At 37.9% G+C, this 27,268-nt stretch overlaps 1 protein-coding gene across 4 annotated transcripts in view; it reads right to left on the reverse strand.

Annotated features, from left to right (window-relative positions):
• Atp13a3 (ATPase 13A3) overlaps positions 1 to 27,268 on the reverse strand; it is a 72,864-nt gene continuing 45,596 nt past the window's right edge. For 3 of the 4 annotated variants that reach the window (XM_034514992.2, XM_076942769.1, XM_034514991.2), the window contains 10 exons: positions 26,711 to 26,753; positions 26,512 to 26,621; positions 25,746 to 25,842; positions 24,712 to 24,784; positions 22,183 to 22,351; positions 20,633 to 20,820; positions 14,872 to 14,960; positions 8,182 to 8,262; positions 7,104 to 7,193; positions 1,221 to 1,555 (listed from right to left, as the gene is read on the reverse strand). In XM_034514992.2, the coding sequence (XP_034370883.1) occupies positions 1,358 to 1,555; positions 7,104 to 7,193; positions 8,182 to 8,262; positions 14,872 to 14,960; positions 20,633 to 20,820; positions 22,183 to 22,351; positions 24,712 to 24,784; positions 25,746 to 25,842; positions 26,512 to 26,621; positions 26,711 to 26,753 (1,138 nt within the window). In that variant the 3' untranslated portion in view covers positions 1,221 to 1,357. Of the gene's footprint in view, positions 1,556 to 7,103; positions 7,194 to 8,181; positions 8,263 to 14,871; positions 14,961 to 20,632; positions 20,821 to 22,182; positions 22,352 to 24,711; positions 24,785 to 25,745; positions 25,843 to 26,511; positions 26,622 to 26,710; positions 26,754 to 27,268 lie in introns of all 4 variants that reach the window. The other variant, XM_034514994.2, reaches the window with a different exon arrangement.

Below are 27,268 nucleotides of genomic sequence, written 5' to 3' on the forward strand. Positions count from 1 at the left end.
TTAGTTAAGAAAGAACACAGAATAATGTTACTTTTTTTTTTTTTTTTTTTTTAAATTTAGGGCTCATTTTATAGCACTGCCAAACTGGCAGGTCCTACCTAGAAAGGCATTGTGAAAGCTCCTTGAGAACCGAACACAATCAGATAAAACACAAATGTGTAAATACTTTCCTCATTCTGGTTGACTAAAAATGTATATATTTAATTTTCTCAAGCTCACTTGTTACAAAATAGGTATGTGATGATCTCTGGTGCCACCTAATGGCACAAAACAAGTTCTACAAGTTCATATTGCTTTGTAAAAGTCATTCAAATTCAATATTCATTATTCTTTTAAGCCCCATTATTCAAAGGAGAGACATATAGCAAGGCTAAGGTCTAAGTCAAAACAAAACACAAAACAAAAACAGCATCATTCCATTCCTTTAGGTAGGAGAGGGAGAAAGGAAATATGAAATATTTAAAATGATAAAAGTCTCAAAAAAAAAAAGTTTGAAGAGATATGAATGAGATCTACTGCCAAGAGAAATAACCTCAGTCTTTCTCTGCATGTATTCTGAGACAGGCTTTTACTATCTATTCTAGGCTATTCTTGAACTAAGAACAATTCTCCCGCCTTAGCCTCCTGTGCAGGATTGGGGGCCTGTCATGCCTGGCTCAGAAATAAACCTTTCTAGTAAGAGTTCTTTGCTTAACTAGACTGCTGACGTCAGATACTGCATGGGACCCATGGAATACTATGAAGGACATCTGAAGACAGCAGTGGAGCACCTTACTGTCTAGAAAGTGACACCCAGGCAGGCTATACAGAGAATATAAAACCAGAAATGGAAATTACCTGAGTTGCTTTATCAACAATAACACACAAACTCACTCCTAACTCCAGGTCATAAAAGAAAACTGGTCATGTTTAACATACAGTTCTTTGGGAAAAAACACTGGGATCAAAATAGGCTTTCAACCTATTTTCACTGAAGGCTAATCACAATTAACAACTATAATTTTTAACAATCACAATTTTTGGGCCTATATGTAAAAGAACTTTCTAATAAGGGGATTTGTGAAAATTAAAATTAAAGATGCAAACTAGTGTCAAAAGCTAAAATCTGTAAAACCCAAACACAGTTCTCTCATACCCAATATAAAGTATATATCATATTTAGGTTACTGAATGAAGATATAGCCAGATTTATAGTTAATAACTGTGTAGCAAATGACATGTTACCGTTTCATGTTTTAATCAACTGCCATATTATGAGAGGGGTATAAACTGAACTGGTGCCATTCTGACACAGGGTCAGAAAAGCTCAACAGCACACACTGCTGACTACTGGCAGAGCAGAGCAGAGCAGTCTTCGCTATGCTATGGTGATGATCTGACATGATCCATTCTCCTTTACTACAGCTTTGGCCTCCGTCGTTGTCTGCGGCTTAGGCGGCCACTCAGGATCGAAGCGGAGCTCCTGTGCCAGGTACATGTACTTTGCTTTTGGAGTCTTCTTTCTACAGCTCAAGGCCCAGGACAAGCAGCATTTTCCCCATCGATCCACTGACTCCTAGGAAAGAAAAAAACACCAGAGTAAGGGCTTTTTGGTTAAAGCATGCATTTGTGCACAGAACAATATGAAATAACTTCTGACATTTGACAACAAATAACTAGGAAAAACTTCATGCAAAAAAGCCAGCTTTCAATTTAGGAACAGATTGTTTTTAAAGACTTTTTTTCCCAGCTTCTTTAGTTTTGTGCATGTGTCTTGTGTACTGATATACTAACAGAAAATTCTGAGAATATATTTTTAGTATTTAATTTGGAAAGAATCTTACTCTATCTCAAATTTCTTTTATATTAACCATATCTACCAATCACTTTTATAAGAAGGCAGTGAAAGATATCATTGTTACTGCTAATATCACTTTCAAAACACAAAGCATGAAGTAAAATTTTCACCATAAGTTGAAAATCAAGATCTTATTATCACATTAAAAAAAAAAATCACATCTTTTAAAACCACAGGTTTGGCCAGGCATGGTGTCCCATGAAAACAGCCCATAAATTATTTTGGCTATTGCTTCTCCCAAGTAAAATTTAAATTCTAGATCATTTTTGCCCATCAACATTGACCCAGTCCATGCTAAGCTCTAACCTCAATAGATAGCAATTGTACAAAATGAAGGTACAGCATACCAGATGAACATTCTAATAGAACATCTAAAGTACCCACAGCCAAGAAAGGCAAATGTGTTACAATGTATACTTAAAAGACAATTCTTAATTGGCCAACAGGAGCCAGGCATGTGCAGCACCTGCAATCCTAGCACTGGGGAGGCCAAGGCAGGACATTTTGAAGTTTACCACCAGACTGAGCTAAACTTGAAGCATTGGGTCAATTTAAGCTACAAAGTGAAAGCTCTGCCTCAACCAACTGATCCATCAAACAATTAAGGCAAAGAGTAGCCAATGTAAAGGGCCACAAGTACTTCAAAATGAAAGCTCTGAAAACTAATTCCCAAGGACCTTCTCTCATTTCAGGAAGACAGCCATCATAACTCTGCCCCTCTTCTTCCGTCTGTAGACAAAATGAGCTGCATTGCTCCCAAGGATTTAAAGGCAAGATTGTAGTCACAGATAAGCTGAATTACAATCCAGGGGAAACTAAAAGATTTAAGGTTAGTCTCCAAGTAACCTCTATTATCGCCACAATCAAGGTTTTTAGATGTGCATGGAGGGACTAGCCTATGATACTAATACTCAAAAGGCAGAGGCAAGAAGAGCTTCACAAGTTTGAGGGTAGCCTAGTCTACACAGTGAGTTCAAAGTCAGCCAGTGTTATACAGTGAGATCCTACATTGAAAAAAAAAAAAAAAAAAAAGTAGGGGGTGGGTTTGGGGGAGGGCAGCTGTGCTATTGTTCTCTTAGAAAAAGAACCCACAACAAAGCATTCTGCATTAGGATCCAGTGGTCACCACATGCAGGATCCAGTGATTCAAGCAACAGCTAGCAGTTTCTTTCTCAGTGTGACTGCACCACAATAGTCAGACATCTGAGATGATACTGAACTACTGCATTTTACTCCTTTCCTGGTGCTTCAAGTCTTCAGTCCAATTGTGGAAAAGATCATTGTTCCTAAATATGAAAGCTGTCACTTTCATTTATAGTAGCACTGCTAAAGCGTCAGAGAAACACATCATGCTTGTCTGTACAGATGAATCCTTTAAATGGAGAGGTGATGTACAACAGGCAGAAAGCCAAAAGTAATGGGATAAAGAAATAGACACACACATTCCCCCTAAAATTCACTGTTCTACAGCCATGGAAACTAAGGCAAGCAACATAATTAAAGGTAATCACAAATGGCAATATAACTGCATTCTTTGAATATTTTTGGGTATGCATGCACACACAACACATGCATAAATACATATATACATATGTGTGTGTACTTTTCACATCTGTTTAAAACAATATATTCATTATACGTTAAGTCACAAGAAACACCTGAGATCCCCCTACTCCACCATAGCTAGAACTATGTTTGTTCTTTATTGCCATACAAAAAATACACTATGCATAGGCTGGTGAGACTGCACATAAATGTACCCCACACATTTTCTCGAATAGTATAGTTCACAGGAAGAGAAAGCTAAAGGCTACAGTACAAAGTCAGGAGAGGAGAGCAAGAGCAGAGTCAGTCACTGTGCAACACTACGGCTATTTAGTCACAGGGCTTAGAATGAACATTTGGATCTCCCCAGAGCAGAGTTTCAGTCCCTGAAGCAGGAGAACACTGGATTCCTAGACTTAATTAACTTGGAATGGTTAATATAGCTAATAAAAATCCCCGAGACAAGGGCAAAGATACCACAGGTCAGCAAAAAACCATACAGAATGTTCATATAGATCTGTAGCCACAATCTTGCTTCTGAGACATTCCAAGTTATACATTCTAATGCCCAGCTTGTCACGACCAGCAGTCGTTTAGGAAACATTTTCATGCAGAGCATGTATTGTGGTTTTCATAAATCTTCTAGTTCAATCTTCAATATAAAACAAATAAAATCCAAATTAGTATTCTATATGAATAGGTTGAAACAGTATTTTCATATAGATTTTTAAGCTGCAGAATGGCTATAGTTCAGATTCTCACCACCGAGGTATATAACCTCAATGGGGTAATAGTGCATTAGCAGTGTGATTCTCGTTCGCCCATGACTTCCCAATTAAGTCACCTGGTATTAGTGTGATATCTAGACTGCAGCCTATAGCTCTGAAACCTTCAAACTAACAGTGGTCCCTATGAATAAGGTAAGGGAAAGAAGAAAGGGGTGTTCTTTCCCAACACTAACACAGTAGATTGGAAGTTGGAGTCTGAGATCTCCTGGGCCTCTCTAGAATGGAGGAGCACTGACTAGGCAGTGCAGAGGAAGGACTGTGGCTGTCAGCACTACACGTGTCCTGGGTAAAGATGCCAGCAGCTGTCTGCCCTTCCTTCTCTCCTACATCAAGATGAGTGACACCTTGTGCTATAAAATTCTTTGGCAGGGGTTGTTGTCTGTGTGCCATAGGACATTTATTTATTTAGCAGTACCAGTGGCCTCTACCCATTCTATGTCAAACCTAAACTGTTTCTAGACACTGACAAGCAGTCCTTGCTGGAGGATGGAAGGGAAATGAAAAGGAATGGAGCTGGAGAGAGATGCCACTGAAAAAGAAGCAAGCGTTAAAGAAACATCTATCGGAAGAGGAAAATTAACCTCTCTGAACTTAGAACGCTTTTCTAAAAGTAGAGCTCCAAAATATGTTTTCTTAAAACCACAAAACTAAAGCCAAAATTGTTCTTAGTGGTTCCCAGAATGGGTGAGCCTGTGGGACTTGCCAAGCCTACATGCTATGGACCATCCCCATATCTTCATTCCCTCCCATGAACACTCAGAGATAGAAATTCATATGAAATAAAAACTTTTAAAAATTAAGAACTGATACTTAGATTTTTTAAAGGAAAGATGCATTAGTAAAGAAAATATATGGTTTTGCCATTTATTGTGGTTGAGAAATTGGGAATTTCCTTGAGCTGAGTGTGGTGGTGCATGCTTTTAATCCTAGCATTTAGGAGACAGGCAGACTCTGACTTTGAGGCCAGCCTAGTCTACAGAGTGAATTCCAGGACAACCAGAGCTGTCATCCAGAGAAATCCTGTCTCAACCAGCCAACAAAACAAAACAAAACAAACAAACAAACAAGAAAGAATGAAAGAAAGAAAAATTAGGGATTTCTAATTCAAATATTTTATAGGGGACTTAAAAGACCAATTTGACTAAATAAGCAAATAAACCCCCTTTTTAAAACACACTTACATTGGGGGTTAGAGATATTTTGAGAATGTAAAAACTCAGTACTGTTTCCCTAGGCTGTGCCTTTCCAATCAACACTGTACTTCACATGAGAAAGGTAACCTGAACCAGTGTGACATTCTGCAATAATGAAGTCACCTAAAGAAAAGACAGCTATGTCACTATCACAGAGGAGATTCAGCTTACGGCCCTGGGCCTCTGTTCTTTCTGTTCTTACCCACGACTAACTAGTGACAAACAGGCATCACACTGCTTTGAGGAAAAAGAAACTGGAATTGACTTCAGGCTCATGTTACCACTGACTTCAGAGCATGCCACCATTACTCCACCATAGAGCACAGAGCACAAAATGGCATTGTACATATATCCTATACAGCAAGCCTGGCATGAAGCATGAATCGTAGGCCTGCTCAATTACCAACACAAAGAAAGCCCAGGAAGTCACCATTTAGATAAAAGGTATAAGAAAATGAGTTAATGATCTAAGTAAGAAATGCCAGCCAATCTTCAAGTCCTCACATGGCTTTAGGATGGCTGAAGCCTTGAACACATCACATGCTCTATAAAGAGCATGGCTAACATGTTTTGAAACAGATTCTAATGCAGTACAATGTATCCCTGAACTCTCTATGATACTACAGACAGATAGATACCTGTTGTGTGGAACTGTGTGCCGCACCCCGACAAGGTGAGATTAAAGCTTTCATAGGGCTTTGGCTGACTGACAGCAGTCTAAGTCTAATGTGTACATTCTGTCAGGATCTCTACTCCTGACATTCTCATACTAGGAAACAGATTTACTCATTGGCTGCTCTTTCCTTTTGCCAGAGAAACCTTGTGATACCTATAAATCACAGGCTGTTTCACTGACTTTAAAAGCCCTCACCACTGCTTAAATAGAAACAAACAAATAATTTTCCCAGTTAGAATCATTTGTCAGGGAAAGCAAAAGGCCACCTTAAAATAATGCATAGCAACTGGCAAAATAAGTACATGAAAATAGTAAAATAAAAATCAGAAATAAGCCTGGTGGTGGTGGTGCATGCCTTTAATCCCAGCACTTAGGAGGCAGAGGCAGGCCTGGTCTACAGAGTAAGTTCCAGGACAGCCAGGGCTATACAGAGAAACCCTGTCTCAAAACAAACAAACAAACAAACAAACAAACAAACAAACCCAGAAATAAATGCTTAAGATGTCTCTTGACTCTGATCCAAACAACAAAAACCAACTCAACAAAACTTGATTCAAAACTGTTTACATATCATTTACCCTCTAAGGGAATTAGTGACAATCAAATACGTAAAATATAAAACAGATAGGAATGGAACAATTAACTCTCAGCTAACAGGTGGCGGCACAAGCCTTTTATCCCATAACTCAGGAGACAAAGGCAGGCAGATTTCTGTGAGTTCAAGGCCAGCCGGGTCTATAAATTCCAGGACAGCCAGGACTACACAGAGAAACTTTGTATAAGGATAAGACAGCTGGACAGACCAACACACACACATACACACAGAGTTAGGATTGGAAAAGTCTTATGAAATTCCCAAAGTCCTAAAAAAAGCCTCTATTAAGTGCTTGCCATGATTTTTCTAAGACTTCTTCTTCTTCTTCTTTTTTTTTTTTTAAAAAAAGAAGAAGAAATGCCAGGCACAACAAAGACAGCTGAAGCTATACACAGAGTTACAGAACCAAGAATGCAAGTGGAAAAACCAAGAATAAGTGAAGAATTGACAGTAACTGCTCATTTCCAACCTGTGGTGGCTGTGTAGTGCTGAAACGACACTCTCCTTGTTTGTCTCGATTGAACACAACTTTCCAAAGGACCGTGTCAAGGAAGAAGCTCTGAGAGATAGTCCAGTGAGTTAAGAATTAAATAGGTCATTCCTTTTAAACACACACATTTGATAACATTCACACAACGCTACATCATTAATACTGATTTGCTTTTCATATGGCAAGCCTCAGTAAATACTACAAAAGGATAAGTAACAGAGCTTTCATAATAAATCATAAAATTCTTGATAAAAAAGACTAAACTTTCTAAAAATCAGGTTCGATTTTCTCCAGTGCTCCCCTAACAATGTTGATGATTCATAGCCGTATTCTTACAGAGTTATTTTCACTTACTATCTAATTACTAATTCCATCTACATATATACAAACATTACATCAGTGCCTAATACAAATAATTCTCAGTTAACAAGAATAAAAAATAACATCTGAAAAGATGAATGTACACTGTAAGGAAGGGAGTGCTTACGATAGTCTCAGATGTGCTTTCTAGGACACCTGAACAGAAAATGCAGCCTCTGAAACAACTTTAAATGATGTCCTACAAACATCCATGCTCCTATGTCAATTTAAATCTAAGCCATCTTTTCTTGGGATAGCTGAGTTTCAGGATAACTTCTCAATGTAGAATTATCATTAAAATATACACATACTTTCAAAAGCTTCCATTATAAAAACCTTTAAATATCCTAATTTTATCTGCCTTAGCTGTTTCTTACACTGGTATAAAAAGCAGCACTGAGAACTTACTACTCTTCCTCCCTTAAGTGGTCCCTCTACTCTCCCCTCAGAGCACACAGCTCTGGGAGCTGCCTGAATACCTGCGTCTCTTTCCACCCCCAACTCATTTGTGCCACCTCATTCACATCTAGTGCCTAAATGCAACTCCATCAATTCTTGATATAACTACAGAAAAGGTCAGATCAGGAAGCTAAATGAATTTCCCTGAAATGAAGTGAGTCTGGGCTTCTGTATAATAAATAGTATTACCTGCTCTCTCAGAACTAAGTCACCAAGAACCCCAAAGCTGAGTGCTTACCTCCACCGTGATAGACACGAAGGCATTGATAAGAACAATGATAAGCATGTATATGCGCCACTGGTATGGTACACACATAATCTAGAAGACAAAAATACTTTAGTTAAAGTTGTCATCTTAATTGATATTAGAGTATCACACCATGGTATCTGAAGCCAGGCATGGGAGCACAAGTGGGCCGGGACTTGGAATGTAGACACAGAAAGCTCATGAGCAATCAATCCTCAGCTACCTAGTAGGCTCAAAGTCAGACTGGGATACCTGAGACTGTTTTAAAAAACAAATGGGCTGGAGAGATGGCTGAGTGGTTAAGAGCACTGACTGCTCTTCCAGAGGTCCTGAGTTCAATTCCCAGCAACCACATGGTGGCTCACAACCATCTGTAATGGGATCTGGTACCCTCTTCTGGAGTGTCTGAAGAGAGGAGAGTAATGGTGAATACAGAAAATAAATAAATAAATAAATCTTTAAAAAAAGGAAAAAAAAAACCAAACAAAAAAACAAACAAATCCAAGCTTTATGTATAAGTAGCAAATTTATATACATACATACATGTCAAGTATTTATGTATATACACTTTATCCATTAAACTTTCAATATCACAAAGCATGCATCTTTTCACACAATGAAATTCAAACTCATAATTTTAAAAGTGACAATTCAGCATTAAATCTTAAGAGACTCAAAAGTCCATGCTCTCATCTACAGTATTACAAATGTCTAACAAATCTATACTTTTAAAATAAAGTATCTTTCAAAAATGAGGCAGAGGCCAGAGAGATAGCTCCGTGGTTAGGAGCACATGCTTCTCTTCCAAAGGCTCCAATCTCAGCTCCTAGCATCCAATCTGATAGCTCACAGCTACCTGTTAATCCCCTGCAGTTCAAGGGGATTCAATCAATGCCCTCATTTGGCCTCTGCAGGCATGGCAATCAGCATGCACATCCCTCTACCAGACATGTAATTTAAATAAATCTTTTTTTTAAAAAATTAGCTAGATACTAATCAAATCTCAAGTTGACTTCCCCATACTTAAGCCTCCAAACAGCTGAACTATATACCTCCATGACATCAGATCCAACCAAAATCTGACTGCTTTTTACACCCTAAAACATCCTTTTAGTTAGCAAGTATTTACCACTGAGTACCTAAGACACTCTGTGAGAGGCCAAGGAGATGACCAGATAGATGTGTGTCACATACTACCACCTACCACTCCTTAAGATTTGATGAGGAATCTCAAGAGATGGTGGAAGGCCAAGCCAAACTTACCCAATGATCCCAATCACAGATTTTTCAGAATAGTAAAAAACAAACAAACAAACACCCCAGCAAAAACAAAACAAAGACAACAAAACAAACATGCACACTTTTTAAAATGGTGGTACACCAAAAAGAGAAGAAGCAAGATGGAAAGAGAACACAATAAACTTAGCTTTAAGCCTTAGCTTTTTGATATTATGTGCATGTATGATGTGTGCATACACTTATGTGCACACAGGAAGGCCAAAGTAGGATAACAGTTTTCTGGTCTATCACTCTCCAACTGATGCCCCTTGTGCTGAGATTAGAAGCATACACAACCACGTCTATTTTTTTATAGACGTGGGTTCTGAAGGTTTGGACTTAGGCCCAGCAAACACTTACTCTCTGAGCTAGCTCCTCAGCTCCAAAGTGTTTCAAAATATGCAATTTGGAGATCTGCTGTCACTGTATTCAGGTCTAGTAGTGAGAGCTACACTTGAGTATAGAACTGAAGATTATTAGAATGCCAACTACAGGCAAACCATTGACTACAAGGAAGATTTTCTGAGTACTGAGGGAAAGAGGGATATGACCAGAAAGGTGGGAAACTAATGCTTAAAGACAGGCCAGAGAGAATGGGACCACAATGGAAACTGAGAAAGGAGATCACAGAGGGCAAGAAAAAGCCACAAGGGAACAAAGAACCAAAATCTAAGGAAACACTGGCCTGGTCACATACATAGTTCCAACACTTCCAAAGTGAAAAAAAGGTCAAGGAAAAGCACTTCAAAGGCACATGCCCAATGGATGGATATTTAGTAGTTATAAAGGTGAGTGGCCTTGGTCAGGGCAGTTTCAGTAAATCAGCCATGCTAAGTGGCAAGTGTGCGGAGGTGAGTGGAATATGTGTTTAAAATCCTTAACTATACCTCTCCATGAAAAATACATTAACACACTCATATACTGCTCTTCAAAGTTCAATAGCTCAGTTTTTATGAAGTCTCAAGATAACCTTTCCTATGGTTTCACTCATGGTGAAATGTGAAATGTTAAGAGGCAATGGGTCAGGCTGGAGAAATGGCTCAGAGGTTAAGGACACTGACTGCTCTTTCAGGGGTCCTAAGATCAACCACATGGTGGCTCACAACCATCTGTAATAGGGTCTAGTGCCCTCTTCTGGTGTGTCTGAAGACAGCCACAGTGTGGCAATGGGTCTTCATGAGCAATTAGTTCACAGGGGTTCTACCTTCCAGGAAGGAGCAATACCCTTTCTGCTAAGGTAGTTTAGTTATATCAGAAACAGGTTGTTCAGAAGCGAACTGGGCTTCCTTTGCTCTTTCTTACTATAAATACTTATTATTTGATCTCTTCTATGCATGCCAATTTGCCCTTCCATCTTTGGGCTCCGAAAGGAGAAATGGTAGCTTGCACTAAAAGCTGACCAGATGCTGGTCCAGTGCTCAGACATTCAAAACTGAAAGCCAACAAACAAAAAGTATTTTGTCATGGAAACAGAATACATTAAAGGGGCTAAAGTGATAGTTCAGTGGTTAAGAGTACTCGCTACTCTTGCATAGGACCTGGGTCAGTTTCCAAGCAAATGAACCTAGCAAACAAGCAAGTATTCTAATACCTAACAAACAAAAAGACTTGAAGCCAAGTGATTAAAGATGGTCATTTCGCACACCAACAGGACATTGCAACTGTAAACGTGTCCCAAAGACAATTGCACTAAATTTCCGAAAACAAATTCTATTACATGAGAAGTCACAGATCAACCCTAGAAAAATAGTAGTGGGTGACTTCAACTTCTGACTCTCACCAACAAGCAGGTCTTCTTGACAAAAAAAAAAAAAAAAAAAAAAAGACAATTAGATGACATCACAGATAAATGGACTTAAAACACACCTATAGAACAGTCTATCCAAATACTGCAAATATATTATTTTCAGCAGTCCATGGTACTTTCTTTAAAATAGATCATATATTAAGAAAACTCATAAGAAAGTGTAGGAAACATAAGGTACTATCAGGTAAGTACTAGGGAAACCAGGCATGTCAAACAACAGATGTATTTCCAAAGGCTGAGAATGGATGTGGTTAATAACCTGGTGACCTTTCCATGAACTGTATGCCCAGGTCACACCTGGCTCTCCTAGACTCTTATGTGTATAGCACTATCCTCTCCCAGACCTTTATGAGCAGTTTTACCTTGAACTGCTTCCCCAGTTAATCTGTAGAACTTATCTTTATGGAAGAGGACACTTGGGGACTTTATAGAGTTTTGATGTAACTATGTGTTAAGTTTTATTGTACATATAGGATTGAGTTATCAAGAACCTTTCCCCAAAATTGTGCTATACTTAAATATGCCTGAAATAAACTACCTAGCAACATCTGATAGTGAGTCGTATTGAACCGGATTCCCTTCTTGCCTCATGTGAATCAATAAATACTCTGCTGGCCATAGAACTTGCAGAGACACTCCTCCAACCCCCAAATGGAGTACAAGACTCCACATGGCCAAAGTAATCTTGAACAAAAACAATACTGGGGGAGATATAACCAAATTGATTTCAAATTATGCTCTAGAGCCACAGTAACAAAAGCAGAATGGTATTGGCAAACAACACAACCAGCAATACTGAGACAAGGATAAGGATTAAGGATAAGGAAAAGGAAAAGAAAAAAAGGAAAAAAGAAAAGAAAAAAAGGAAAGAAAAGGAAAAGGAAGGGGAGGGGAGGGAAGGGAAGGGAAGGAAAGGAAAAAAAGAAAAGAGTAGAATACCTGGGTAAGAGTCTAGGAAACTATTGCAATTCCATTTTTTGACAAAGACACCAAAAGCACTCGTTGGATAAGATAACGTTTTTAACAGAGTATGATGGAAAAACTGGAGACCAAAATGTAGAATTAAACTAGTTCCCTATCCCAACTCCAAACAGATGAAGAGCCTCAGCACAGGACCCAGAACTCAAGTACATATTAAGTACATATTAAGATACTGGTACAGGGAAGGACTTTGTGAATAGGGCTCTGACTGCTCAGGCAGGCAAATAGGATCTCATGAAATTAAAAAGCTTCCATGTATCAGCAACAACCACCAAAACCAAAACCGTGTCTATCGAGAGGCAACCTATAAAATGAGAGAAAATCTTTGCTAGGTATACATCCAACAGATGATATACAGAATATACAAAGAACAAGAAACTTAAAGAAAACAGCCAAAAAACCAAAACTAAACCAAAAACAAAACTAAACAACAACAACAAAAAAGAAGTGAACAAAGAGTTCTAAAAAAAAAAAAAAAAAAAAACGGCAAATCACCATTAAAAAGCACTCAACACCATTAGCCACTGGGAAAATACAAATTGAAACTGCTTTGAGATTCCATCTCGCCTAGCCAGAACAGCTACCATTAAGAAAACAAATGTTACCAAATGCTGGTGAGGATATGGGGCTAAAAACCCTTAATTCACTGTTGAAGGAAGTGTGTATTGGTGTAGCTTCCATGGAAATCAGTGGTTTCTAAAAAGCTAAAAAACAGAAATTACCATGATCCCAGCAATCTCATTCCTGGAAACGTCAAAGGATTTTATATTCTATTACAGGGATATCTATACATTCACTGCTCTTGTCATCACAATAGCTAGGAAATGAAATGAGCCCAGATGCTCATAAAGTGATGAATGGATAATAAAAATGTGCTGCATACATTCAGTGGAATTTATTCCACTATAAAGAATAAAATTATGTCATCTGCAGAAAGATAGATGGAACCAGAAAAAACTATACTATGTACAGCAATGCAGGCTCAAAAAGACAAATACATGTTTTCTCTTATATGTGGATTCTACCTTCAAATTCTTAGTGGGGTCAGGAAGCAAGAAGGAAGAAGGGGGCCTTAGAGGGAATGGAGGTAGTAAAACATATGTAATGTCAAAGTAGTCAGAAACAATGTTAGTGGTTAAAGGTTTATGCAGGGGTAGCGAGACGGGGAAGAAGAGGGAGTTGGGGTGAGATAAGAAAATAGCCTTATGGACATCTATGGACAGGGTTTCTCTTGTGTAGTCCTGGCTGTCCTGGAACTCACTCTGTAGACCAGGCTGGCCTCGAACTCAGAAATCCACCTGTCTCTGCCTCCCAAGTGCTGGGATTAAAGGTTACTCTTTGTAAGCTAATTAACAACATACATAATCTACAAGGACTGGAGAGATGGCTCAGTGGTTAAGGGCGCTTGCTCCTCTTGGAGAGGATCTAGCTTCAATTCCCAGGACCCCACATGAAAGTTCACAACTGTCTGTAACACATATATGTTTTGTTTTGTTTTGTTTTAAAGAAAAAATGCATTTGAATGAAGTACCATGCAGGGGTGAACACTGCTTCCTCCAGAAGACATAAAATATTATATGATATTCTCAGTATAGGTGTGGAGTATTTATTTCCCTAGAGGTTCATCCAACTAATACAGACTATAGCCATTGCTCATCACAGCTAGAAGACTCAACTGCTAGAGATACAACAGTTCAATTCTAAGACAGAAAGAACTCAAGCTAAAACTGATCTGAAAATTCAGCAGTGGACCTGGCATGCTACTGCAGAGACCTGCCAAGCAAAGATTTATGTCAGAGAAGCTTCTTAATGTCCAAAGCAGTCAATGCAGAGACTCTCTCTGCTTCCTGATTACAAATGCAATGTGACCAACTGTCTTAAACTTCTACCAGCATGCATCACCCATCCTGACAGAGGATAATCCCCTCAACAATGCACCAACATAAGTCTTTCCTCTCTAAATGGCTCATCAGTTATTATCATAGGAATGAGTGAAGTAACTAACATAATATGAAAAATGGGTGTTGCTCACATAAAGGAGAACTAATTGTACCCTGAATTTATTGAGCATCTCAGAATAACTCTTAATACTAAGTGCTTTTCCTAAGTCCCAACAAGCCCAATCTAAAAGGCTTCAGCAGAAGTCCTGGTCTGAAATACATAAGAGATTCCTTACAAAGTCATAATAATTCTGATACTACCACAGAAAAAAGATAAAAGAGAACCCAAAACATAAGCTATAAAGCTCCCAATAGGATGAAAGTCACAAACTCCCCACCTGGGAACTGATACATCACAGAGGTACCACAGAAGACATGTGGGAAAAGATGAGTCAATGAACTAATCAGGTATAATCAATAAAATCTACTTTAATTATGTCCATTCTTTTAGAGTGTCTTTTGGTAAATACAACTACATATTAGATAAAGGGAAAGAAGCAATACTGAAAAAATAAAGATAGTTTATTTAATCTTCCTTCAGTACCGAAATTCCAAAATATTATTTAGCTGTTTACATTCCACGATACTACAATGTCACTTTTTATCAATATCTTAATACTGTTTTCCCAGTTCCTATCTACCATGACAAGTAATGAATGAAGTGCTAAGCCTTACCTCGAGAACCTGGTCAACAGAGGCAACTGGATGCAACATGATGAATAATATGAAAACATACAAAATAATCACAGCTATAACAAAAAAATCTGGAAAAGAAAGCAAACAATAAAATTAGGCATTTCCCTTAAATTATAAAGTGCCAAATACTAAGAAGCATACAATTAACTTCAAACATAAAGTTTTGTTTGAATACCTCTACTTAAGTTGATGAAATATAAAAAGCATATACTGTTATTTCCTACAGTATAAATAAGACATTCTGCATAGCCTCCTCTAGATTTATTAGAGATATTTAAATCCATTCCCTTCAACCTTAAGTATATGTCAGTTAATGGTGGCATATGCTTTAATCCCAGCGTCCCAGATGTGGACAGATCTGAGTTCCAGGCTAGCCGGGAATACATTGTGAGACCTGATCATGTGATTCCCTTGCCCTAATTTTACACTTACAAATGGAAATTTAATATTCTACTACACAAGTACAACTAAAGTAATATTTATTAGTTATCTGAAAGTTATTCTGGTAGTTAAATAAAGTGCTTGTTGGAACTAAAAAAATAAAAACAGATAAAATGGGGAGAAAAAGAACTAAAAGAAATAATTACATGCAGCTGACTTCCTCGGGAAAACAGAGGTAGAAAGACTAAGTCTGAGGTCAGCCTGACCTGCAAGAGGAGATTTCTTCATCTGGATGGATGAAGTTTGAATTCAATATAGAACCCATGTCAGATACTTTTCAAATCTTACTGCATTTAATAATTTTGTACCAGGTAAATATATCTTCAGTTAAGGAAGTTGTTACCTAAATGTGTTTTTAAAGTTGCTGAGCTACCCCAGATCTGATTTCAAAAAATCTGCCAGTATTTCCAAGAGAGTAAGCACACACCTTTCATTAGCCTAGAGATAAAAGGACTACGGGCTGAGAATGCTTGGCAGTCAAGAGCACTTTCTGCTCTTCCAGAAGACCTAAGTTATGTTCCCAACACCCATATCTGGTAGCTCACAACCACACGTAACTCCAGCTCCAGAGAACCTAATGCCCCTTTCTGGCCTCTATGAACACTGAAACAGAGACAGAGAAAGAAAAAGACACACATAAATAAAAGTAACTATTAAGTACTGCTCAAGAAAGGTAGATGTTGCATGGCTTTACATAAGCACACAAGAATTTTTTGCAAATCATTTAAGACTTCAACAAAGAATGGAAACATCAGTACACAGAGAGAAAGGAATGTCTATTAGGTTACACTCAGCTCCTGGGTTCTCTTAGTATTGTCAGTAAGTGAGCACCTAACAATCCTGTTAAATAAAGTGCAATTACTTTTCACTATAGACAAGAGTCAGAGCAAGTTACATGTTGCTAGTGACTGCAGGTCTGGGCAAAGCGGTTAAGTTAAATACTTTCGAGTCATAAGTCAAATCGGCTTTACCTAATGGGGAAATATTGTTATAATGAAGGTATTTTTAAAAACTAGATATTATTAGATATTCAATGTAAAATAAAGAGCAAGCCATGGTGGGACATTCCAGTAATTCCAATACTTGGGGGTGGTGGTATGGTATAGGAAGATCAAAAATTAAAAGGATGGTCTTGAAATCTTGCAAGAGTTACCTATGGTGACTTTGTTGGAAACAAACAAAATGTAAAATAAGCTAGTTTGATGGCACATGTCTACAATCCCAATATTTGGGAAACTTAGACAGGAATAACCAGTTCAAGGCCAGACAGTTGATTGAACAGAAAGATACTGTGTTAATGGTCTCCAAAGGTACAAGATGTAAAATGTAATTATGTATCAAGTAATTAATTATGTTCCAGCTTACTATAACACAAATCCTTTTGATAGAAAAAGATTCCTTGCCTACTGCCTTTAGATATCAAAATAACACAGGAAACTAACGTAATTTGTCCACCACACGCTTTTGCTGCTTTCTTCCTCCTGTTGTCTTTCTCAAACTATAACCGCTACTTTTTCAAACTATAACAGCTACGTCTGACTTAGCTAAATATCCACTTTTCCTTTATTCAGTTACCTGTCTCTGAAAGACAACAATATTTTGTAGGGCTGAGTTTTCTGAAATATTTTTTATCAATTAAAGCACTACAACTAAACAAGAAAAATACAGACAGAGCCTAAATTCAGTAATAACATTTCCAGAGGCAAAGACAGGAGTTGGACTTTACAAATAAAAAAGAACCCACAAGGACCAAAAACGCAACCAGTTTCTGTGACTAAATTGAAACTACCAGACATATGGTAACACTTTCAAAACCACAACTTGGGAGGTGGAAGATGAAAAGGTCAATACCCCCTTGGCAACATAAGACCCTGACTCAGACAAAGAAACAAAGTCTAATGAGAAATGATAGTTAAGATTTAAGTGTGACCCCCCCCCCCCCCCCCGACAGAGTTATCAAATTAACAGGTTGGCAAGCCAAGGACGAGTAAGATTCTACAGAGCCTTACCAACCTAAGCAGAAGTGCATTGCTTTTGATAATGCATATTCCATGACGGGTAAGGAAGGCACTTTTGTCAGAACGACCTAAGACAGGCTCAGTCTTGTGGGGAGAGGCAGAGAGCCTTTGGGGCTGCTTGGCAAGAATCTGACATGGGCCAAGGACAAGGAAATGGGCTGCTTGGCAGGAATATGACATTGGCCAAGAACAAGGAAGTAGGCTTCAGGCAGGAATCTGACATTAGGCTAGAACAAGGAAGTAATTTCAGGTAGGAACCTAAATATTAGGCTAGAACAAAGAAATAATTTCAGACAGGAATCTAACTTTTAGGCCAGAATGAGTAAGTAGGCTTCAGACATGAAAATGACCTTGGGCTAGGACAGGGAAGTAAGGCTCAGATACTTTGGTCATCCTGATAAGCCCTTAGAAACAGTGATCATGGGAGTGTTCACGTAATTGGATTTAATGCCTTGCTTTTTCTTTGACTATTTGTGTTTATTGTATTGCTTGTTCCTTGACTATCTGCATCTATTGCTAGATCCTCAACCTAGAACTGACCTTAATACATGCATGTAATCAAAATAAAGGAGGAAAGGAAATGGGATGGGGGCTCTAGGGAGGGGAAATGGGGAAAGGGGATGACATCTGTATTGTAAATAAATAAAATATCCAATAAAAAAATTTAAAAAAATTTAAGTGTGAACTAGCATGATACTTGAAATGGAAGCACAGCCAAACACAATTATGCATAGTAACAACTAAGTTTAAGTTTTGTAGCTACACTGATAGGAGGTTTTATTTTAGAAGGGAATACCACTCTAGAAAGATTGTCTCTACATCCAAGACCAATATTAATAACAGCACAAACAAAAATCCCAAATTAAGTGTAATAATACATTATATTGATTGGATCTAGAGAACAATTGAATAGCCCTAGCAAAGAATTGTTCCAAGAATTTCACTGTCAATGAGCATTACTAACAGGAAAACAAGGGGTAACAACTAGCAGAATATATATGGCCAACTATATCGGTTCCTCTATACCCTCTGCAGGCACAAAGCTTACAGAAAATAAAGCAGTTTTTGATATTTCTGCTGAAATATTTTAGTATATTTAAATCATTGCCACTGTCAACAATAAAGTGCTTACTTGCATCAACTGAAAACTAAATGAGAAGATAAATTTGAAGTCTTCCAATCATGTAAAAGATGTACTTTTAAAGCAAATAGCTTAAAACTGAGTAAGGTGGTGGTGGTGGTGGGACACACACTTTAAAACCCAGTTCTGCCAAAACAAAACAAAAACAAACCTAGGTATGGCTCTATGGTAGAGTACTTGCCTAGAAAGCTTTACACTCCTGAGTTTACCTCTATAACTGTCTCTGCTTAAAGTGACTCACTCACTCACTCACTCACTCACTCACTCACAACAATGTAAGTATAGATAGGGTAGAGTATATTCTTAGATCACTATAGTTAATTTTCCTAATATGGTACCAATCTAAGGGCTAAGTTTCTTCATAACTGTAAAGAAAATAAAATAGAGAAGAAAAAGAAAGGAAAACCACTATTTTTTGGATGCAGTACACTATACCTCCAAGCTCAAAATTCAGGAAAATGAGGCAGGAGAATTACAAGTACAAAATCTGCCAAGGAAAAGTAGCAAGTAAAGGCAATTGCTGCACAAGCTTGTGACCTGAGCCTAATCTCTGACTCTCCTGTAAAAGATGGAAGAAGACAGCTAACAGGTGTCCTCTATCTTCAACATATAATATTAATAAAAGAAAGCTTTAAGTAAAGAAGGGCTGGGGGGTGGCTCAGTTGGAAGAGTGCTTTACCCAGCAAGTGTTATTTATGCCTAGGGTGGATCCCTAGTGTTACATAACATGTGGTAGCAAATATCTGCAATCCTAGCACTCAAGTGGAGGAACGAGGATCAGAAGCTCCAAGTAAGCTCAGTTACACAGCCTAACCTACAAGTTAACCTATAAGTTACGCTAAAGTGAAAAGACTTGGGAATGTAGTTCAATAATACACACTTAGCTCATGGGATTACCTAGGGTTTAAGCCCTAATATTGCCTCCACTCATTCCAAAAAGGTTCACTTTTTAGTATGTTAACATTGGTTATAAAGTGTTCTAAGTAGCATAGCACGCTTCTAGATCTCCGTAAAAATTATTAGTACAGTTACACAGTAATATGAATGCTAATAAGAATGATCTTATGTAAAACAGAAAAATTACCAGTAAAAACAAATTTCGATGTTATCTGTTCAAATACACGCACAAGGTCAAACACTGGAATATGGAAATGCTCCTCAAATCCAGAATGAGAATGAGGTTCCAATGATTATCGCTTATCTGATGTCTAAAATCTAGTCCTGGCATTTTAACTGAACAATGACATCTCTTCACAGCTACACACAAACACTTGTCATTTGCTCCATGACACTGCAAAAGCCGTTATCAACTAATGTTTTCAATTTTTAAAATTATTATTATTGTGTGTCAACTGGCGCACACACCATGGGCATATGTGGAAGTCACATCTATGTGTGGACATGGACATCTGTGTGTGGCTGAGTCTCTTTTCGCACTTTTACATGTTCTAATTCATTCTGAACTCAGGTTAAACTCTTCTGGTAGGACAGGTGTCCTTTGAAGCCATTTCACTGTTCCCATTTCAATTTTCAAAAGCTAGCAACTTACATGTCGAACCAAGTTTTGTCTATAAAGCTAAAATTCTGGACGTTTATGTTGAAACCCATAGAGACATATCTACCTCTAATCTTTTGGCCAATTCTGTAGTGGGGAACAAAAGTAATTAAAATGAGAAATTCTATAGATCCTGATCTTGACAACAGTGTGAGGGAAGGAAGAACAAGACAGCTGGTACTGTGAAGAACACTCAAGAGGAAACCACACCTACGGTCTCCCCCAGAGCCTCCTACAGGCTCCTCCTTCCAATCCTAATTCTCTGTACTCACTCAAAGAAAGAAAGGGGCCCAAAGTAACACATCATGAAAATCTGAGTCATTTAAACCTAGGAGTGGGAGTGCTCATGAAAGTGAAAACAAGACAGTAAACACTCAAGGCATTAAAAACCTGCCTCTCCACCAAGGAACTGCCAGTTAAATTCATTTATTCGTGTTTTTTTTTTTTTTTAAAGGTTTTGTTTTTGAGACAAGGTCTGGCTATGCCTGTAGTGAAGTATGATTACTGGCATGTTGCCAAGACTAATTTTCTTTTCCATAATGTTGTAAAGAAAGAGAAAGGTAGAAATCATGATGTCACACTTACAATTCTTGTAGCAAGGCTGCCTGAATGGTTTTCCTTTTGAAAAGGCAACTGCCACTGTGAGGTACTGAAAACTGGAGATAAAAAACACTGTGGTATTTTCATAATTTTGTATTTTACACGAATCGAGTTCAGTCCCATTGTATAAGTGTGATGAGTTCCAACATGCGCTTCTTGTTGTATTACAAACACTGGAACACACAAGGATCCCATTAAGAACACAGCAGCATATTCCCAAAGGGTCAATGTTACTTTAGATGCCTTAAATCATTACAATACAAAGAAGATGCTATTCATAACAAAAGGTGCAGCAACAGAGGGCATGCAGGTTTTTCTTTACCCTTTAGCTACAGATTATAATCAGTTATAATTATAATCAAATAATTTTTAAGCATATCTGGAATTTTAGCACAGTGAATGTAAACAGACAACAAATCTGTCTTTCGCACTATCCCATAATAACTGAGGATACACTGTCTTATTTAATATATGTGACTGTACTTCTTTTCCTAGGGGTCATACTTCTCTGGGGCTATACTGCAGGATGACCTATGCTATTATGTGGCCAAGCACTGACAACAAGATAACCTTCCATGTTTTTTAGTTAGGGCTTGCCCTCCTTTTCTAAGTGTGCAGTACTACCAGGCATACACAATTAGTGATGTTACTGTAACAATCATAAATATATGTTAAACCTCTATAAATGGACTCTGAAAAGATTCAAAACAATTTTGTTCATTCCTTTTCATGGGCAATGCCTATATACATTTAAGAAAACTATGGTTTTTTAAAATTTCCTAAAAATGTTAATGATCTCAATCAAGCAAATTAAAATATTCACAACTGAAGAGTTGACAAAATTATCCACATTTCATTAATTCAGTTTGTGAACAGTAGAACACTTCATAAATACCTAATATTCTTTTCATAATGTTTTAAAATAATATTTAGTAAAAGTGTTTCTTCAACTTGGAAACAGAAAGCCTGGAAGCATATACTGTACCAGGGTCTTCCTGAACCCTGATGCCAGTTGTTCTCATTTTACAGAAAAGCAAGTCTCAGAAGCAAATCCAGGTTCCATCTAGGTAATGTGTTGCACTTTACCTAGATACTTTCTGCTCTGGTCTTAATATGATTCTCCTCTAAAGTTTATGCACATATTTAATCCTCATTGAGATGGTAAATGCAAAGACTGGGTGAGAACTTTAAGAGGCAACTAGAGCTCTGCCCCCATGAGTAGATTAATTCATTCACACAATAATGGAGAAATAGGAGCTTATCAGAATAGGTCTCTTCAATGTGTGATGCCTAGAAACATCTGCTAGAAACACCACCACCAAAAAAGGCAGTCTATGAGTTTCTGAATCCAGAGGTAAGATGGATCCCTTTTCCTTATAACTTGGCTGTGGTTCTGATGAACAGAAAATTAGGACACTAAAAAGACAAAATTATTAAGGTGTTTTAAAAAGCTGCAAGCAAATTCGATACACACTTCAAGGATCATCTTTTTATAGTCACCTTATACAATTTTTACAATGGATTGACCAACTCACTCTGAATATGGATCACACACTTTATACTGCTTGACCCAGAAAAAACCCAGTGACTGAAATCCAACGGAGATCACAATCTGAGACAAGACGGAGAAGAGGAGCGCCCCGGATATAAGGCCTGAAGGTGGTCTCTGTGCCACAAGCTCTTTCCAGGCAGGATTTAAACTCACTATATTTGAAAGGAAAGGACAAAAAAAAAAAATGTGACTAAATTTCTCACTAAGAAAGACATAATTAAATACTCTTGGAAATGAGATTTTTAAAATTCTGGTTTTGTCTAGTAAGTATTTAAAGTTTCTAAACACTCAAGCCAGATATCATACACATTTAAATAATCTACAAAAGTAAATGATTTTTTTATTCTAATTTCAAAAATGCCTCCAGTGACTTTTACCTTTCCACTGAAACTCATGGAAAACCCCAGTACCAGTAAAATTAGTAACTAGAAGCCAATGTGTGGTAGTAGTGCACACCTGTAATCCCAGCACGGGGGAGGCTCAGGTAGGATGGTCACAAGTGCAAGGCCCTTCTGAGATATATAAGCAAACCATGTAATGTCATATCATAACATAATGTAACATAAAAGTGGAAGGAAAAACCCTCGTTAAATGATATGCTAGCAATGTCTGAAGCTCTATGAACACAATAGTAACATAAAGGAAAATTAGTCCAGCTGATAACATACAGGATCTACCAAGTTTTCCACTATAAAATTTCTACATAGATCTTTCCATAATAATGTCAAGTGTTACAAATTTTGCTTACTCATTGACTAGTCTTATAATCTACTAAGCCATTTTTTAATTCAGTAGTTCTCATCAGAGGTAATTTTAACACCCCCAGGAAAGATATGGCAAGGGCTCTATTTCAAGTAGTTGGAATTCTGACAGTATTGAAAACATGCAGTAAACAATGGATCATCTGTGTACCTTACAATGCACAGGATAGTTCTCCACATAGAATTATCTTCCTAAAATATAAATAAGAAGACCTGGATCTCTTCGTGGTCAAATGTAATAGTTCTCATATTAACTAGCAAGTTCTTTCAACAGCTTTTACTTATCTCCCAGATATTTATTTTCAGTATGGACAGATTTCTGAATTCCTATTAATTTAAGAAGCCATACACCTATTATTTATCTTGATGTTAGTACCAATACTAGTAAAAACTAACATCTTGTGTCTCCTTACATGAAGAATCTACAAGGGCATAGCATTATCCTTGTAATATCCCTTAAAAAAATTCATAGCCTGAGTTTAAAGGCATGCACTATCACCACCTGGCCAACATGTCTGTTTTACACCAATACAAAGCAGCTTTTATTAATACATCTCTGTAGTATAACCTGACATCAAGGATGGTAAATAGTGACACCTTCAGCAGTTTCTTTATTATTCAGGATTGTCTTGGCTATCCTGGGTCTTTTGTTTTCCATATGAAGGTAAGAATTGTCCTTTCCAGGTCTGTAAAGAACTGTTTGGCAAGCAGGGCGGGAGCAGTGCACACCTTTAGTCCCAGCACTTAGGAGGCAGAGGCAGGCAGAGCTCTGAGTTCAGGTTCCAAGATAGCCAGGACTACAGAGAAACCCTGTCTCCACCCCCCCCCCAGCCACCCCCAAAAAAGGTGTTGGCATTTTGATATACTCAAAGGATCCTACCACAAAGACACTTTCTCAACTATGTTCACTGATCCACAACAGCCAGAAACTGGGAACAACCTCAACTGAAGATTAGATAAATAAATGTGGCACATTTTCACAATGGAGTATTAGTAGTTTTTAGAAAATGACATCATGAAATTTGTCAGCAAATGGATGAAACTAGAAAAAAAATTATTCTGGGTGATGTAACATAGACCCAGAAAGACATATATGGTCTGCATTTACTTATAAATAGATAACAGCTGTTAGGTAAATAATAACTAAGCCATAAACCAGACTCAAGAGAGGTTAGGTAAAGAAGAAGGCTATGAGGGAGAAGCATGGATGTCCCTGGGAAGGGAAAATCGAATAGATTCTAAGGCTGGGCTAGGGACTGCTGGGAATGGGAAAGGAAGTGATCAGGTGAGAACTGGGAGAGGGTGTGGAGTAAGGGAATCTATTTTCAATAAAGAAAAACAACATAATTAGTTAGGAGTAAGATAATGCAGCAAGGATCAAATACATAATTGTTGAAACTGGATATTCTCCTGATTTATTATTCTAGCAAGAAGGTAAGCAGTTAAGTGTTTCATGGCTCTTTTGGTATAAATAAACAAAAGCTGGAGAGAGGTGGGAGTTTTAGGGGGGAGATAGACAGACACACACTAGATAAAATGTATGAGTCAGGGTTATACCCCACTTCCAGCCTAGAAAGCAGATAGGACAAAATATTAACCAGTAATAAAACATATACAGGAAAACTGGACCAATATAAGCTTACTCATAATATGGTTGATGCAAATTTACCAAAATTTAAAACATAATTTCAAATATTTGGATGCTTTGAAATTAAAAAAAAAAAAAAAAAAAAAAAAAGCAAAATACTCACTTGTAAATACTACTACCAAAATGATTGCCAGATCAATGAAGAGAAACTGAAAGTCTCCCAGGTTACTCAAGATCTACGAAAGCAATTGTGAAAGTTTAAGAGTGTTTTCATAGCACTGTTGCCAGGTTATAGTCTTGTTTTTCCCCAAGAATGACACCTTCAAAATGATATGTTCTTGCTGGTTTTGTGTGTCAAGTTGACACAAACTAGACTCAGAGAGAGAGGAAGGAGCCTCAGTTGAGAAAATGCCTCTGTGACATTCAGCTGTAAGGCATTTTCTCAATTACTAATCAATGAGGAAAGGGCCCTGCCTATTGTAGATGGTGTCACACCTGGGCTGGTGGGCTTGAATTCTTAAGCAAGCAGCTCTTCTCCATGGCCTCTGCATCACTCCAGCCCTGCTTGAATTCCTATCCTGACCTCCTCCAATGATGGACTATGATCTGGAAGTGTAAGCCAAATAAACCCTTTCCTCAACTTGCTTTTTGGTCATGGTGATTCATCACAGCAATAGAAACATACTTAAACATTTGCCTCTGGAATTAATCAGTAACAACATATTTATATAACTTTTTAAAAAAGATTTTATGTACAAGTACATTGTAGCTGTCTTCAGACACACCAGAAGAGGCCATCAGACCCCATTACAGATGGTTGTGAGCCACCATGTGGTTGCTGGGAATTGAACTCAGGACCTCTGGAAGAACAGAGGTTCTAATTTATTATTCTAATTTGAAATCTTATCCAAAACAGGCAAAGCCAATCTGTACTACAGACAAACAACAACAAAAACCAAACCAAACCAACCAACCAACCAACCAATCAACCAAACAACAGCAATTTTTTCACACAAAGCTGTAGCCACTGAGTGCAGGCTTTAAGGAACATGTATTCCAAATTTCAATACCTCAAGGTAATTTTACACACACTGCATGAATTTCCTTTTTAGGTCATGTATTCAAAATCAAAGACACAGGTCCACTATCTTTGGTGCTTTACCATTAAGTACATGTCTGTGTGGTGTGGGTACTCACAGAATACAGGAGAGTAACGCTGAAGTATTGTATGATGCTGTATAACGCCATAAATTTAAACACACAGAAAGACGTCATTAAAGCAGCACGGCCTTCCCTGTGAATAGAAACGTTGCATGTGACTAGCAGCACCTTAGCTTGTCCTTCATAACACAATTCCATCTTGAGAGATAAACATCAACATTCACATCTACAACAAAGTTCTCGGCTACCAAAAAAATGTATGTCGCAATACAACTGGAAGAGCTGCTAGTGAGACATAGGGCCAACCACAGCTGAACATTAAACAAGTTCTATTGCTCTTCAAGATAATTCATTGTACTACATGTCAAGTGCAAGACAGAATAAAACAGTAAAACTCTGAGCCAGAAATACTAGCTCTCACATCTGTACTCACAGCCACTGGGAGGCAAAGACAAACAAGAGGATCACAAGTTCAAGGCCATCCAATCCAGGCTACAAAGTGAATTTCTGGTCAGCTTTGCTATAAGGGGGTGGAGTTGTTTTTTCTGGGGCTGGAGAGCTGACTTAGCAGGTAACAGCACTGGCTGCTTTACCAGAGAATCTGGGGTTCGATTCATGGAACCCACATGTCAACTCCAAACTGTCCAAAACTCTAGATCCAGGGATTCAGAAACACTTTTATGGTATCCTTGGGCATGAGGCACACACATAGTACACATACTTTCATGCAGGCAAAACATTTTTTTTCAAGGGCTCTTCAAAAAACACAAATATATAAAAAAAGAAATCAGATCCTTATTACCTGATAAGGTTTGGCACACAGGAGATACTAGGTGTCTTAGAAGTAAAAGGAGATGCCACGGAAGCTTCAAGCTCAGATAAGGAAATGCCACCATGTGCCCTCTTCAAAGCCTAACAGTTGAAAAAAAAAAACTGATTAATTTTGTGAATGACTTGACGGGCTAAAGAACTACAAAATAAATCACAAAAACAGTACTTACACCACAATCATTTGCACCGTCGCCACACATCCCAACAAAATAGCTAAGAAAAGAAAAATGAGTTTAGGATTTTAATTTCTCACAATTCACACATAAAGAAGCTGATTCTCCTCCAGCACAGAGTCAGAGAGCTAACACATAAATGACACAAGTGGTCTTCACACCAGGTCAGACATTGCTGTTCTACTGACAGCACTGGGCGAATACTGCACATGGACAAATGATTTTTGGTGCCTCAACTTCCTTACCTGGAGGGCAAGGTAAGAACTTGGAACACTGTGTGTGTGTGTGTGTGTGTGTGTGTGTGTGTGTGTGTGTGTGTGTGTTAGTTATGAGTAAAGATCTCTCCCCTAGAAACTTCAAACATTACTAGTTACTAAAATTCCAGAGTCATGCAATGCCCCAAATGCATTTGTGTGAACCTGTAAAGCTAGCACTTGGGAGGAACAAGAGTTGAAGGCTAAGACACTGCCTGCCCTGAAACATACCCCAAAGTTCAAATTATAAAGTCACTTCTTTATGCACTAAGTGGACTAATCAGTTTAAATCAGGTTGAAG

This window comes from Arvicanthis niloticus, chromosome 12 (assembly GCF_011762505.2).
Source record: "Arvicanthis niloticus isolate mArvNil1 chromosome 12, mArvNil1.pat.X, whole genome shotgun sequence".
NCBI lineage: Eukaryota > Metazoa > Chordata > Mammalia > Rodentia > Muridae > Arvicanthis > Arvicanthis niloticus.